Source organism: Lytechinus variegatus, chromosome 7 (assembly GCF_018143015.1).
Source record: "Lytechinus variegatus isolate NC3 chromosome 7, Lvar_3.0, whole genome shotgun sequence".
Taxonomy (NCBI): Eukaryota; Metazoa; Echinodermata; class Echinoidea; order Temnopleuroida; family Toxopneustidae; genus Lytechinus; species Lytechinus variegatus.
This window is the reverse complement of record NC_054746.1, coordinates 26380077-26392309: the sequence shown is the minus strand read 5'-3', so window position 1 is coordinate 26392309 and position 12233 is coordinate 26380077. Positions and strand designations below refer to the sequence as shown.

Below are 12233 nucleotides of genomic sequence, written 5' to 3'. Positions count from 1 at the left end.
GCTAACATGGAGGGCCTTACTCCCAATCCCTAACACAGTGCAAATTCCCTCCTTATCATGAGAGCTTTCATACATCAACGTCCAATCTGGACTAATGTTGCATAAAAGCTTGACATTATTATTAGAGCTTTGATGTTAAAGAAGAAGAAAAAAAGAAGGAGTTGTCTCGCTGTGAAATGGGAGAGCAGATAAAGAATAAGGATAATAGAATAGTGGAAGCAGGAATAAGGAGGGTGAGAGCTATACGAAGAGGAACGATAATGATGAAGAGATTGTGAAAAGTTAAAAAGTAAAGTAGAAAGAGGGGAAGAAGAAGAGGAAGAAAGCACAGTAAAGATTGGATGACTTACAAAAATAAAGTACTGGAATGGAATAAAAGAGGGAGTGGCGGAGGGCAAGATGAAATTTGAGAGTTGAAAGGAACAAAGTTTGATAAAAAAGGAGAGTGATGTTAGAGAATTTGCGTGTAGGATCAGGAAAAGAAAATAGTAACAAGAGGAAGTGATTACTAAGAAAGAAATCGGATAAGAATCGATGATGAAACAAGTAATGTGAAAGGAAGAGACAGGGGTGGGTAGAGAGGTAGATTGCTATGAGAATGAAGGTGTTGAACTCAAGGAATGTCAAAGCTTCAGCGCTTCTCGTGGGAGGGAGAAAATACAATGATATCCTCCATGCGTCAACTCCTGGCACTCCTACCTTATTTTGGTGTGTTCACCGTGTCCCTACTATGGCTTACAGTTTTAAATGTTTAGGTCCTTTCTCACGTGGTTAAACATCCAATATCATTCGGGTTGTTTTTCATTTGAAAAGACGAAAGTGGGAGGTAATATCTTCTGGACGTCGCCAGGGATGGAGAAAAGTACCCAGACTTTCTGCACCCGCAAATTCTGAGCCAGACTGATATAACTAATATGGCACGTCTTCTTCTTTTCACAATGTAATTATAGTTTATCTTGCATGTTCCCATCCCCTCCTGGGTATTGGTTGGGTGTTTGGTTATCATTTCCTATCCTTCCATGCCTTACTGATTTGCATGTAATTATACCCCTCAGTTAAATTGTATCACAAGTCATATTGTATTTAATATTTCAGTAGTTCATGATTTTAATTGATTCAGATGTCGATCTTTTGTATTTAAGTTGTATCTGTTTAGACGATTTCTATATTGTATTTCTAATTAATTGTAGTAATGATATTCTTACTTTCATTATTATTATTTGTTGTATACTATATAATCCTAATTAATTGTCTTATACTATTCGCACTCTTCTCATTTCTTCCTTTCTTAGCACTTTGAAACATTATGTATAAAGCGCTTTATAAATGTTGTGTATTATTATTATTATTATTATCATTATTAAATAATATTTTTTTTAAGTTTTCAGCTCACTTCACGCACTCAATCACAAAATTTCACCAAAAACTTCACCCATTAAATATGTTTTTTTTTTTCATATATTTTTTTTACATCGTTACTCAACTACCAAATTCCATATCATCTACTCCTCACAGGCGAAATAGACTACGTGACGGAGTTAAGATTATCTTAACTCTTCAGCGCGCTCGCTATGCTCATTCAAAATTTGGGGTAAAATGGAATCCTTATATGAAATAATTCCCTGAAATATTTGTCTCAGACTACCGTTCGAGTAAAAAAAAAATCGACACCTCACTAATCCCCAATTTAAGGGGGGGGGGGCATGGACGCATAATCATTTGACTGGAAAGAGTATCTTCTCCCAAATAATTTGATACCATATTTATATATGGTATGTATTCACTCTTGGATAATCAGTAGGTATTCTTAGCGATAATGTAAATTTTGACATTCGCCAAAGTAAGACATAACTACAATGAATGAATCCAGTTGCCAATAATGTCAAAATCCTTAATGAGTTAGTAAACATAGTTGTTAATCCATTTTCAATTAGATTAATTTGGAAATTGATACTAAATGTGTTTATTATAAATTATAATGCACATTGCTGAAAGGTGTTTGAAATGGATTTCAATGTAACCCTTGTAGGATTATGACACAATTGACATCCGGATTCACTATTGCAGTCATGCATTTGGCGTAAATTAAAATCAAAATTTACATCACTGCAAAGAATACCTCCTGGTCATTGAAGCGTTAACACATACCGCATAATTATGATATCAAATTATTTGAGAAAACACTCTTTCAGACCATATGTAATAATTATTGGTACTGCTTTGAATTTCTGAAGTTTTCCTCTACCGAGACTACCAGTGGTGGTCATTCACCTAAAGAGTGCACGCTTCGCGCGCTCAAGTCTTTACTTTTGTCCAGCTGTTAAATCAAACATATTTTGTCTTTTTATTTGAAAGGGTATTGGTCTCAAACTAAAATGGGACTAAAATACGTCCAGGAAACTGCACTGTTTTATTTTCTACGGAAAACATTCCATTCTATCAGTTTAGTAAATCAGACCAATTTAATCAACGTTATTTTTTTGGGGGATCCATTGATCGGTAAAATTTAACGAGGTAGGCCTATTCGTCCAACCTGCAACAACAGCTCGTGGAATCCAGTCTCCATCAATGAATTATTCATGGCTATGTCTGGCATTCCTATTGTAGTTAGCGAGGAAGTCATGGAGAAAACCTTTGTAAAAAAAAAAAAAAAGATATGCGTAAATTGTTTTTGGTCTGTTTGCAAACTGATCCGTTGCATTATCGGGCCAACAAATTGACAGTTCATTTCATTATGCAAGTAGTTTAATCATTATACTTTTAAATTGAACGAAGGTCTTTTAGGGCAGTTAAGATAAAGGGAAAATATTTCCGTGATGTAATAGACATTTTCTTCTGTTTATCTGCAATTACAAAAGTAAGGTTTCCCCCACCGTACGGCTAACTCATATAGAACTTTCCCAGAACGTTCCCCACATTCTATCGATCAGTCCATTGTCCAGCTTATTTTTTAGGAAGGTCTATCTATTGTTATCTCTCGACATTTGCTATTGAAGCAAAACAAACAACATAATATCCAAGAAAAGACATCACAGATCAAAGAACTTTAGCCATTTTGAGAGGCCACTCATACAGAGAGATAAAAAATCCTAAACGGTCAATTCACCGAGAGGTTGAAACTCCTTAGATCGGATACACACCCGTAAATTACATAAAAGCTCTCCAACATTACTGGTGGGTAAGATCCATATGCTGTATTTCAATATTGTTTTGTATCATAAACTGTAGACTTGCGGAAATTCACATTATATTTTTACATAATCAAGCATGTGTATTTTCATGGTATGTGTGGCTAATTATAAAAACTATGGCATCGGAGGTCTATCGTCTTAGTTGAACCTTCTAAATAATCGGAAAATGGATCAGAGCGGAGACAGAGCTATGTACCCATCCTAGGTGCCTCTGAAATCGCGATCACTACCTCATTAGTATTTTCCTCCAATAATAGGTCTATGATAAAGAATGAAGCGTTGTGTGACGGCTCATGAAAACGTGGAGCGACTGAGTCCTATGAATGACCACTAAATTATATTTTTATTTGAGACAGAGTTTTGATGATTTAATTCATAGCACTATCTGACAGCAACACAGGGACCTGATACGGAAGGGTACGGAAACAAGGCCACTTCAGATTGAAAAATAAATGGTATATTGATAATATTCAGCCGGCCCGTCCGCCCCCCCCCCCCCTTGAGAAGCAAAATTAAAATTTGTAATGAAAAATGCCGATAAAACAGAAGTGTGCCCCCCAAACACACTTTGAAAGTGAAGACCTCCTTTTTTTTTTTGCTGATCAAAATTTTTCGGGGACGTAGTATCCTTAATTTGGGGTTAAAAACTTTTGCTTGTCAAATTTTTCATCGGAAAATGCCCCCCCCCCCTTCGGGAAATCCTGGATCCGCCCCTGATATGTGTTTAGATGTCTTTTAAATGATTGTACAGATTTGTATAGGGAGAGTTATAGGTTAGGGTGTATCACATTCATTCTGTCATCTTGCTTTATTTTCATCTTGTTCACATTTTAAAAAGCAAGTAAAAAAATGGGAAGGAAAACCGTTTTTTGCGGGGCCGGGGGCGACGAGCTGACCAATTTTTGACTGATAACACTTTTTTTCAATTATTTCGGAGACGAGTTACCTAAGCGTGTTGACTGATCATTTTTATTTGTTGTTGTTTGTTTTTTGCTTGTCAACTTTTTTCAGCCAAGGTCGAACCCTCAAACTGAAAACCATAGCTACGAATCTGCTCTTTAGGTCCCCATATTCTGTTCCGATGAATCCAGCTTCTTTCTCTGGTGAAACCTCTCTTTCTTCAGTTCATTTCCATTTCTGTTTATTTTTTGCTTGCATTTTAAATATTCTTTCATAATATACAATGTATATTATACAGTAACCCGCATTCAGCCACTTTTCTAGAACGCATGCACGATTGAGAAAAAAAAAATGAATGAACACCATCACATTTTATCTTCTCACGTTTCTATTAAAATTGGAACACTTGAAGATTACTTTTATTTGCTTTACGAAGTGGCATTGTGAAGCTGATCACTCCTTACATTCAAAGAAGATACAGAAATAAATATCAATTCCATTCCCAGTTTTTCGCGTCCAAAAAATAGGCTTCTTTACACAAAGGTATCAAGGTAGAAGAAACCTTCTGATATTATTTCATTGAGGGGAGAGTTGGGGAAGTGATATGCTTTTATTTCTTCATGCTAGGTCCTACACATAATTCATGCATTAATTTGCTGACATTTATTTCAATCGAAGATAAAAAGACAAAATTGTGCATATGATTTAAAGTATTGAAATCCTGAACCACTACTCTATCACTCCTTTATCACTTTCAGCTCTCGTCCCTGCTTTCAGTTAGGGCCTCAAGAGTTTTTCTGCGAGTGCCCTGAAAGGGTGCTTTAGTCTGCGTGGGGTATGCATATTTACTTCGCAAATTAATTGTCAATATTTGTTGAATCACTTTTTTTCTCTCGGAGTATATAGGCATTATTCGATTTGATAATGGTAACATTAAATGGTTCTTGAAATTGCGGGGAGGTATTTTTAATATATTACTGTTATTTGGGGATGACAGCTGCGTATACCCAACGTCGCCTATCACATTTTATCACCCGCTGCTATGCCTTGAAGAAGATAGAGGAACACATCAAGGACAGTCTTGAGTTCTGACGGGATAAGATGGATACCAAAGATTTGAAGATCTATTTTTGTGGCAGCATCCAGGGTGGACGTCAAGATGCGGAACTCTACTCCAGGATTATCCATAAACTCAAGCAATATGGAAAGGTTTTGACAGAAGTCATTGGAAACAAGGATGTCCTGAAGATTGAAGCTGGTAGGTCTTATCTTCACTTCTATTTTTTCGCGTTTCGTTTAATTTTTCCTTTTCATGAATGATGTTTTCAAGGATTTTTAAATCGGGTGTTCAAAGCCTGCATGGTAGGGCCTGCACTGAAAAAGCTACGATGTTAACATGATTAAGATCGATCGACACCATCTGTGAATATACAACACCAAATACACGGATTTCAGTGCTATCTTAGTGTAAAATGCTTGATGTGGTCCTCTCACTCCTCCGTATTATAAACTTTTTTAATACAATATGTTTTAGAGTGTAGAAGATGAGTGTTCTAGAAAAAAACAATTGTCCTGAGAAGATACAACGGTAAAACTAAATTGGATTATATCGAATAACTGGGCGTATCATCCCGCGTATATATATATATATATATATATTGTAAGAAATGTATGAAGAGAACAATGGTAGGCGTAGCTTAAATCAAGGTTCCCCAGAGCTATCTACCCTTTGGAAAAATTGGTGATGCCGAAAAAATGTCTCTGCCGGGAATCGAACCCGGGCCCCCAGCTTTGAACGCCGGTGCCTTAACCACTAGACCACAGAGACGGTAAGTAGCTAGGGCGAGCCCGATCCGATTGACCGTCAGATAGACAGATTTTCGACACTATACCAATTATATATTCCTTTGTCGGGTGAAGGTGAGTTTTGAACAATGAACAATGTTCTCTTCATCCATTTCTTACAATATTTAAATAAAAAAGAGTTGCCAAAAGCTGTTGTACATGTATAACTTTACACACACACATATATATATATATATATATATATATATATATATATATATATATATATATATATGAGCCAGTTAGGCGCAGAATGGGACACCTATGACATTAATTCTTTGAAAATCTTTAGGTTTTAGATGGCTTCGAAATTATTAATGAATATAATAATTTTGGCAATAATTCAAAATCATTTTCGTGACCCAATGTTTCCTACCAACTTTGTTTGTTCAGATATGACAGAAACAGAGATATATCAACAAGACATCGCATGGCTCGATTCTTCTGACGGTACGCCAAATTTATCTTCTTGTTTTTTTAAGTTTTTGAATATTTATGTAATTACCTATTCTATAGTTTGATCGTTTCAGTACTTCTTTTTTGCTGGCCCTCCATATCGTCATTCGTGCGTTTCCTTTTATTGTGTAATCATGTTTTATCGCTAATATGTGAATGAGTTTAATTTCATATTTCATGGTGAATGAATGAGAAGAATTCGAATTTGATAACAAAGACCCCATCATTTTCCGTATAATAACAAATGAAGAATAATGATAAATGGAAGAAAGGATAATCTTAAAAAATGGAGCGAGGCTTGTGTATTCACAATATTTTTCTTTGAAAAAATGCTATCCAAAATGCCCTCATCGAAATACCCTGGCGCCCTCTACTTTTAGGATTGCTTATAATTCGTTCGGTAAATTGCCAACATGAATAAATGGTTTATTTCCAATTCGTCTAATGCTAATGCGTCCAATTGCCAACTCGTCTACTATCTTTTGTTCTTCAATCAGTTTGTCCACTCACCACATGGTCTACTTTCATTTAGTCTAATGCCATTACGTCCATCAACATTTTGTCTAACAATCATTTGGTCCAATAATATTGAACACTTAGTCCAATTAGACCAAATGGTATATGGACTAAATGGTAGTTTTTTTTCTAATGGTTATTGGACCAACTGGTTATTAGACGGAATGGCATTAGACTACTCCTAAATGTAGACCATGTGGTGAGTGGACGAACTGATGGTAGACCAAATGATAGTAGACGAGTTGGCAATTGGACGCATTGGCGACTAATTGGAAATAAACCATTCATTCATGCAGTGTTCGGGATGAGCAGCCAAATAAATACTACTTTTGAACATTCCAAAGAATCCAACCATAATCCTTATACCAAGCACGTGAGAATTTATATTCCTGAAAAATATCGATCTTCATGATTATCATCCATCAATGATAACTTTCTCCCCCACCCCAACCCCCTTCTACTGTAGTGGTGGTTGCCGAGGTTACCCAACCGTCCCTCGGAGTTGGTGTCGAGCTTGGAAGAGCGCAACTTATGAAGAAGAAAGTCTTGTGTTTATTTCGCCCACAAGAGGGGAAAGGTAAGAATGATTTTGACCCATTTTCTAAAACGATCGAGCCTCATATTGTAGCCGGAGTTATCGGGGGCGGTGCCTAGAGGGGAGGGGGGGTGGAAGGGGACGGCCCCGTGGACGACAGGCCGTTATGATTTTTCAAGAAATAAAAAAAATTGGGAAATGGGGCAAACGGGCGAAAGTTAAGCAAGCACGTTTTGAAAGAGGACTTGTTGGACTTTTTATCCTACAAGTCCTGTTTTCTCTGATTCAACCTAGTAACTAGTAAATCAAGGAAAGTTGTACGTCAGATCTGATAAAAAAAAACAACACATACATCAATTACCATGATCAAGTTTTATGAACACATGCACTTAGTCTTCAATTTTATAGTTTTGGCCTTTTTTTTCATTTGTCCATATCTATTGGATAGAAAGTTTATCATGTTTATAGAGTAACAATTGGGCCTACTATAGTTTTGACGCAAGTGTTGTATGAGGCGTGTGCGAGTGTGTTTGTGCTATGGAGTATAAGGGTGAGGGTCAAACTTTTTGTAAAAGGAAAAGTGAGATTCGTTCTCTTCTTCTAAACTTTCTGTATTTTTTTCTCTTTTTCAACTTGTAATTAAAATCATAAAGAACACTTCTATGGTGTTAATGCTATTCAATTCGTCTTCATTCATGTTCTCCCCCCCCCCCCAAGTTCTGTCAGCGATGGTTCGAGGAGCTCATGACGGTGATTCGTTTATAGTGAAGGACTATCGGGAAGAAGATCTGCCCACGATATTCAGCGAATTCTTTTGAAAGAACAATTTTACTCATTGAAACGGCGGAGGTAAAAGAGTTTAATGAGAGATTCATCCTCTTAAATGTCACTTTCAAAATAACCAGAGACTACAAAAAGGAATCAACATGTAACGTTTACACCTAAGACCGGCGATAAAGTGTTGGCATGCACCCTACCCATCTAATAACACTCTGCTTTAATATTTGGGAATATCAAACAAGGAGCGAATGAAAAGAAATATATTCACTCCCTAAGTTGAATATGACTGTCATTTACAAAATCGTCAAACAATTGCTTGGGTGCTCTTGTTGACACGTCACCGTCCATAAGGACTTCACCTTGATCGGGAATTAAACATATTGCGATACTACACATGGGTGTACAGCTGATAAGATATATCAAACCATGGTGCAAACTAGGCTAGAGTATGTGGTCCTCTTTCCTCCTACGTTCATGATATATAAGTGATACGAGTCACTTTCTTGATTACAATTCGAGATCATTGAATTCTTGACAAGTTTCCTCTTTCTTTACCCCACTCTAATCTCCTAAAGGAACACTACGGTCACGGTACTGTTACACGATACTTGTTAGCATCAACCATTTGTCATTCTCTTCTTGAGTTATCATAGAAACAGTGCTTCTCAGCCAATCGAAACCAGACTTCAATGATGTGAAAGCTGACAGTCAATACTGACAGCTTTTACACTGTAAAAACGCTGTTTAAAGCACGTTGTTTAAGCCCAACTACTGTTTAAACTTTATAAACAAGTTGTTTAAAAAGTTTAAACGATTACAAAAAAGTTCAAACAACACGTTGTTAGAGTGACAGGCTTTAACAACATTTCTTTATTTACTGTGCAGAAAATAGTGGCCGGAGCTCCTTTTCATAAAACCTACCGATCTGATTGGCCTATTCTTTGTGCATTTGTTACTATTAGGAAATGGAACCCAGGTCTGCCTATCATAACATATACTATAATAACAAACAAGTCAATACACCCAACAGACAAGGAATTACGAAAAGTACATTTGATCTTTTCAATGTTTTTTATTGTTCTTTGGAACAAATATACACAAATTATGCATGATAATTCCCTAATATTACATACATTAATTTGTGAATAGAGCAAATAATATGATATGCTTGACAACATCTGTATCTCTCTTATTACTAAATTCAAGTACCCAGCAAACTTTCCTTAGTAACAAAATATATTGTTGTTCTTAGGATTGGCAAACATGCCTTATCCTGCCTGAAGGACAAGTCGGTTACACTTCGTAATTCCGAAGGTTCTTTATTCCGAAGGTTCGTAATTCCGAAACACATAAATTGCCTATACCTCGATGTTCGTTAATCCGAAAACGTAAAAGGGTTCGTTAATCCAAACATTTGTGGCGTTATTCCGAAGGTTCGATAATCCGAAAACGAAATAAAGTTCGTTGTTTCGAAGGTTCGTTAATCCGAAAACGAAATAAAGTTTGTTGTTCCGAAGGTTCGTTAGTCCGAAATCAAAATAAGGTAAGTTAATCATTTAGTTTTCGGACTAACGAACCTTCGGAATTACGAACCTCATTTCTTTTTCGGGTTAAAGAACCTTCGGATTTACGAACCTCACTTCGTTTTCAGACTAACGAACCTTCGTAATTACGAACCTCATTTCGTTTTCGGACTAACGAACCTTCGGAAATACGAACCTTCGGAATAACGAAGCTTCGGAATAAGGAAGCTTCGGAATTACGAATGTATGCGGGACGAGTCTACCCCCAACAAAAAGTTGATTTGAATAGGGGAAAAAATCCAACATGCGTAACAATAAAACAATTTCATCATAATTGAAATTTTTTAAAAGTCATGACATTTTAAAGTTTTACTAAAATTGAAATATTGTATAATTCAAACAATAAAAAACGTAAGAAATGGGCAGTGAGAGACATTGTTGCTCTAATGTGCCTATTACCGAGTAATGCATATAACTGTTTTGTTAAGAATAAGTGAAACTTTAAAATGGCATTAAAATGCCTTATTTTACATCCAACTTTGATGAAATTTTTTCGTCTTTGTTTGATTTTTCTCTCTTGATTTAAATCTACATTTTGGGGGGGTGGACTTGACCTTTGTGCACACACTGTAATGTATAAAAGAATGGTCAAGGATGCCTTTGCCCATAGAGAAGAATAATGAAATCTCATTATGTGAACACCGACTGATGTGGACAACACTGGCAGATCCAGAATTTCATTAATATGGCAGCCCATATGGGCCCATGATGAGTGGGTCCATAAAACTTACTTTTAACCAATTATTTCCTCAAAGCTATGCTAAAAATTGGTTTGTTTCACTAATTGTACATATGTTTTAAAAAGAGAAAAGATATGGGGCTTCAACGAATATTACTTTTGTAATGTTTCTATTCGTTATGAAATAAGTTCAATTTGATGGTTTGAGGGGAATGGGTTCCATTGATAAATGTAAGTACTTATATTGGACATTACTGTACATGTTCATGTTTATTCATGATTATTACTTAACATATTTCATACATTTTTAAACTTAAATAACTACAGCATTTTAAATATATAATTTATATGCATACATTAGATTAAATGTATATTGATCAATAAGTTAATCATTAAAAAGGCTAAAATGGAATGTTTGTTATCTCAGCAAAATAAAGTAAAGACAATTTTCACCAAAATCAATTGATCCAAAGAGTATCACCAATCATTTATATTTGTGTTCAAAATAGTACTTAACAGTCATTTTCAAACATTTGTTTGGAATTCATGCAACTATATAATCTCGCTAGAATAATATGCTATTCAATAACTTAATTGAAGGCACCATCTTATTCAAGTTCACACTGTCAGAAAGAAGACATGTCCTTGTTTCATAAATAATTTGAACAGATATCAACAGTTGTCATTGTTACAATCTTGCTTACTGCTAATAAGAGGTAATTTCAGCTAACTTCTTTTTTTTTCATTTTATGAAACAAGGTCATTACTTCATTGTACAATGTAAGACATAATCCCAACACAGGCTATCTAAAATTAATTTTGTACAAAAATAAATTCATTATTACCATAATAAGCCTATAAATTTTGGGTGTGGTATATGTATGTGTCTATGACATGTGTTCATGAATATGCATATTTTTGTTCAAATATGAGGAAAAGAGGACAAAACAATAGTATATAAGACTATACAACAATGAATTATCATAATTTGGTGCTTATGTTCTTATTATTAGGAGTCTAACTTGGTTGCCTTTGGGAATCCTTTATTAAAGGATTATGTATTAATATTCAGCATTCATAAAAGAGGACCCAATCCAATACCAACGTTCAGGAAATAAACATTTTCTTTTTACACAAACCTATACGAACAAAAATAACTAATTATCATTAATTAACACTGTTGATTGTCAAATCCTAAAAGAAAATTCAATTCATTTTGTATGTAATGTGTTCATGGGTGCACATAGGTGCTCTTGCTTGAAGTAATTATTCAGAATTTACATGTGGTCTACCTTTTATACACCCCATGAAATTATTACAAGTTATTGGGTATATTGCATGGAAATCACTTTGGGGATGCATAGATAGACAGGTGCAATGCTCAATACTCTTACTGTACTTTGACTGCGAGAGGGTAAAAAGATAGCAGCATCAAAATTTAATTTGATTTGTTTACAAATACAACATTCATCTTTGATCCAATTGGACAAAAACTAAAATATAAATCAGGTTTAAAAAAATTCTTGTTCACGTAATCATAATGCACACACATTCAGTATCATTCTTTTTTTACAGGTTAAAATGTCCTTCACAAATGCATATACATGTATACTGTCTATTTACAAAAAAAAATATTTGTAATTTCAGGCAAGAACATATATAGATTGGGGAACATGCAACAATCAATAAGCCCCATAAAAATATGAAAATACCAACTTCCTTTGACAACATAATCAGCAGCTGCTTCA

The 12233-nt window shown here is 35.2% G+C and overlaps 1 protein-coding gene across 2 annotated transcripts; it reads left to right on the top strand.

The window, feature by feature from the left end:
- The first annotated feature begins 3011 nt into the window (after window positions 1-3011).
- LOC121417991 (putative 2'-deoxynucleoside 5'-phosphate N-hydrolase 1) lies at window positions 3012-8981 on the top strand. 2 transcript variants are annotated; one of them, XM_041611699.1, is made up of 5 exons: window positions 3012-3174; window positions 5148-5349; window positions 6330-6386; window positions 7375-7485; window positions 8161-8981. In XM_041611699.1, the coding sequence occupies exons 2-5, from the start codon at window positions 5193-5195 to the stop codon at window positions 8259-8261; spliced, it is 426 nt and encodes a 141-aa protein (XP_041467633.1). In that variant the 5' UTR covers window positions 3012-3174; window positions 5148-5192; the 3' UTR covers window positions 8262-8981. The 2 variants fall into 2 exon arrangements, with proteins under 2 accessions (XP_041467633.1, XP_041467631.1); XM_041611697.1 differs by having other exon boundaries at window positions 5145-5349.
- The last annotated feature ends 3252 nt before the right edge of the window (window positions 8982-12233 follow it).

Excerpts from the sequence above, each read along its gene's own strand:
- LOC121417991 (XM_041611699.1), top strand. The coding sequence starts at position 5,193 with ATGGATACCAAAGATTTGAAGATCTATTTTTGTGGCAGCATCCAGGGT. Across the intron at positions 6,387-7,374 it reads ATGGCTCGATTCTTCTGACG|TGGTGGTTGCCGAGGTTACC; the intron begins GTACGCCAAATT and ends CTTCTACTGTAG. Across the intron at positions 7,486-8,160 it reads TCGCCCACAAGAGGGGAAAG|TTCTGTCAGCGATGGTTCGA; the intron begins GTAAGAATGATT and ends CCCCCCCCCAAG.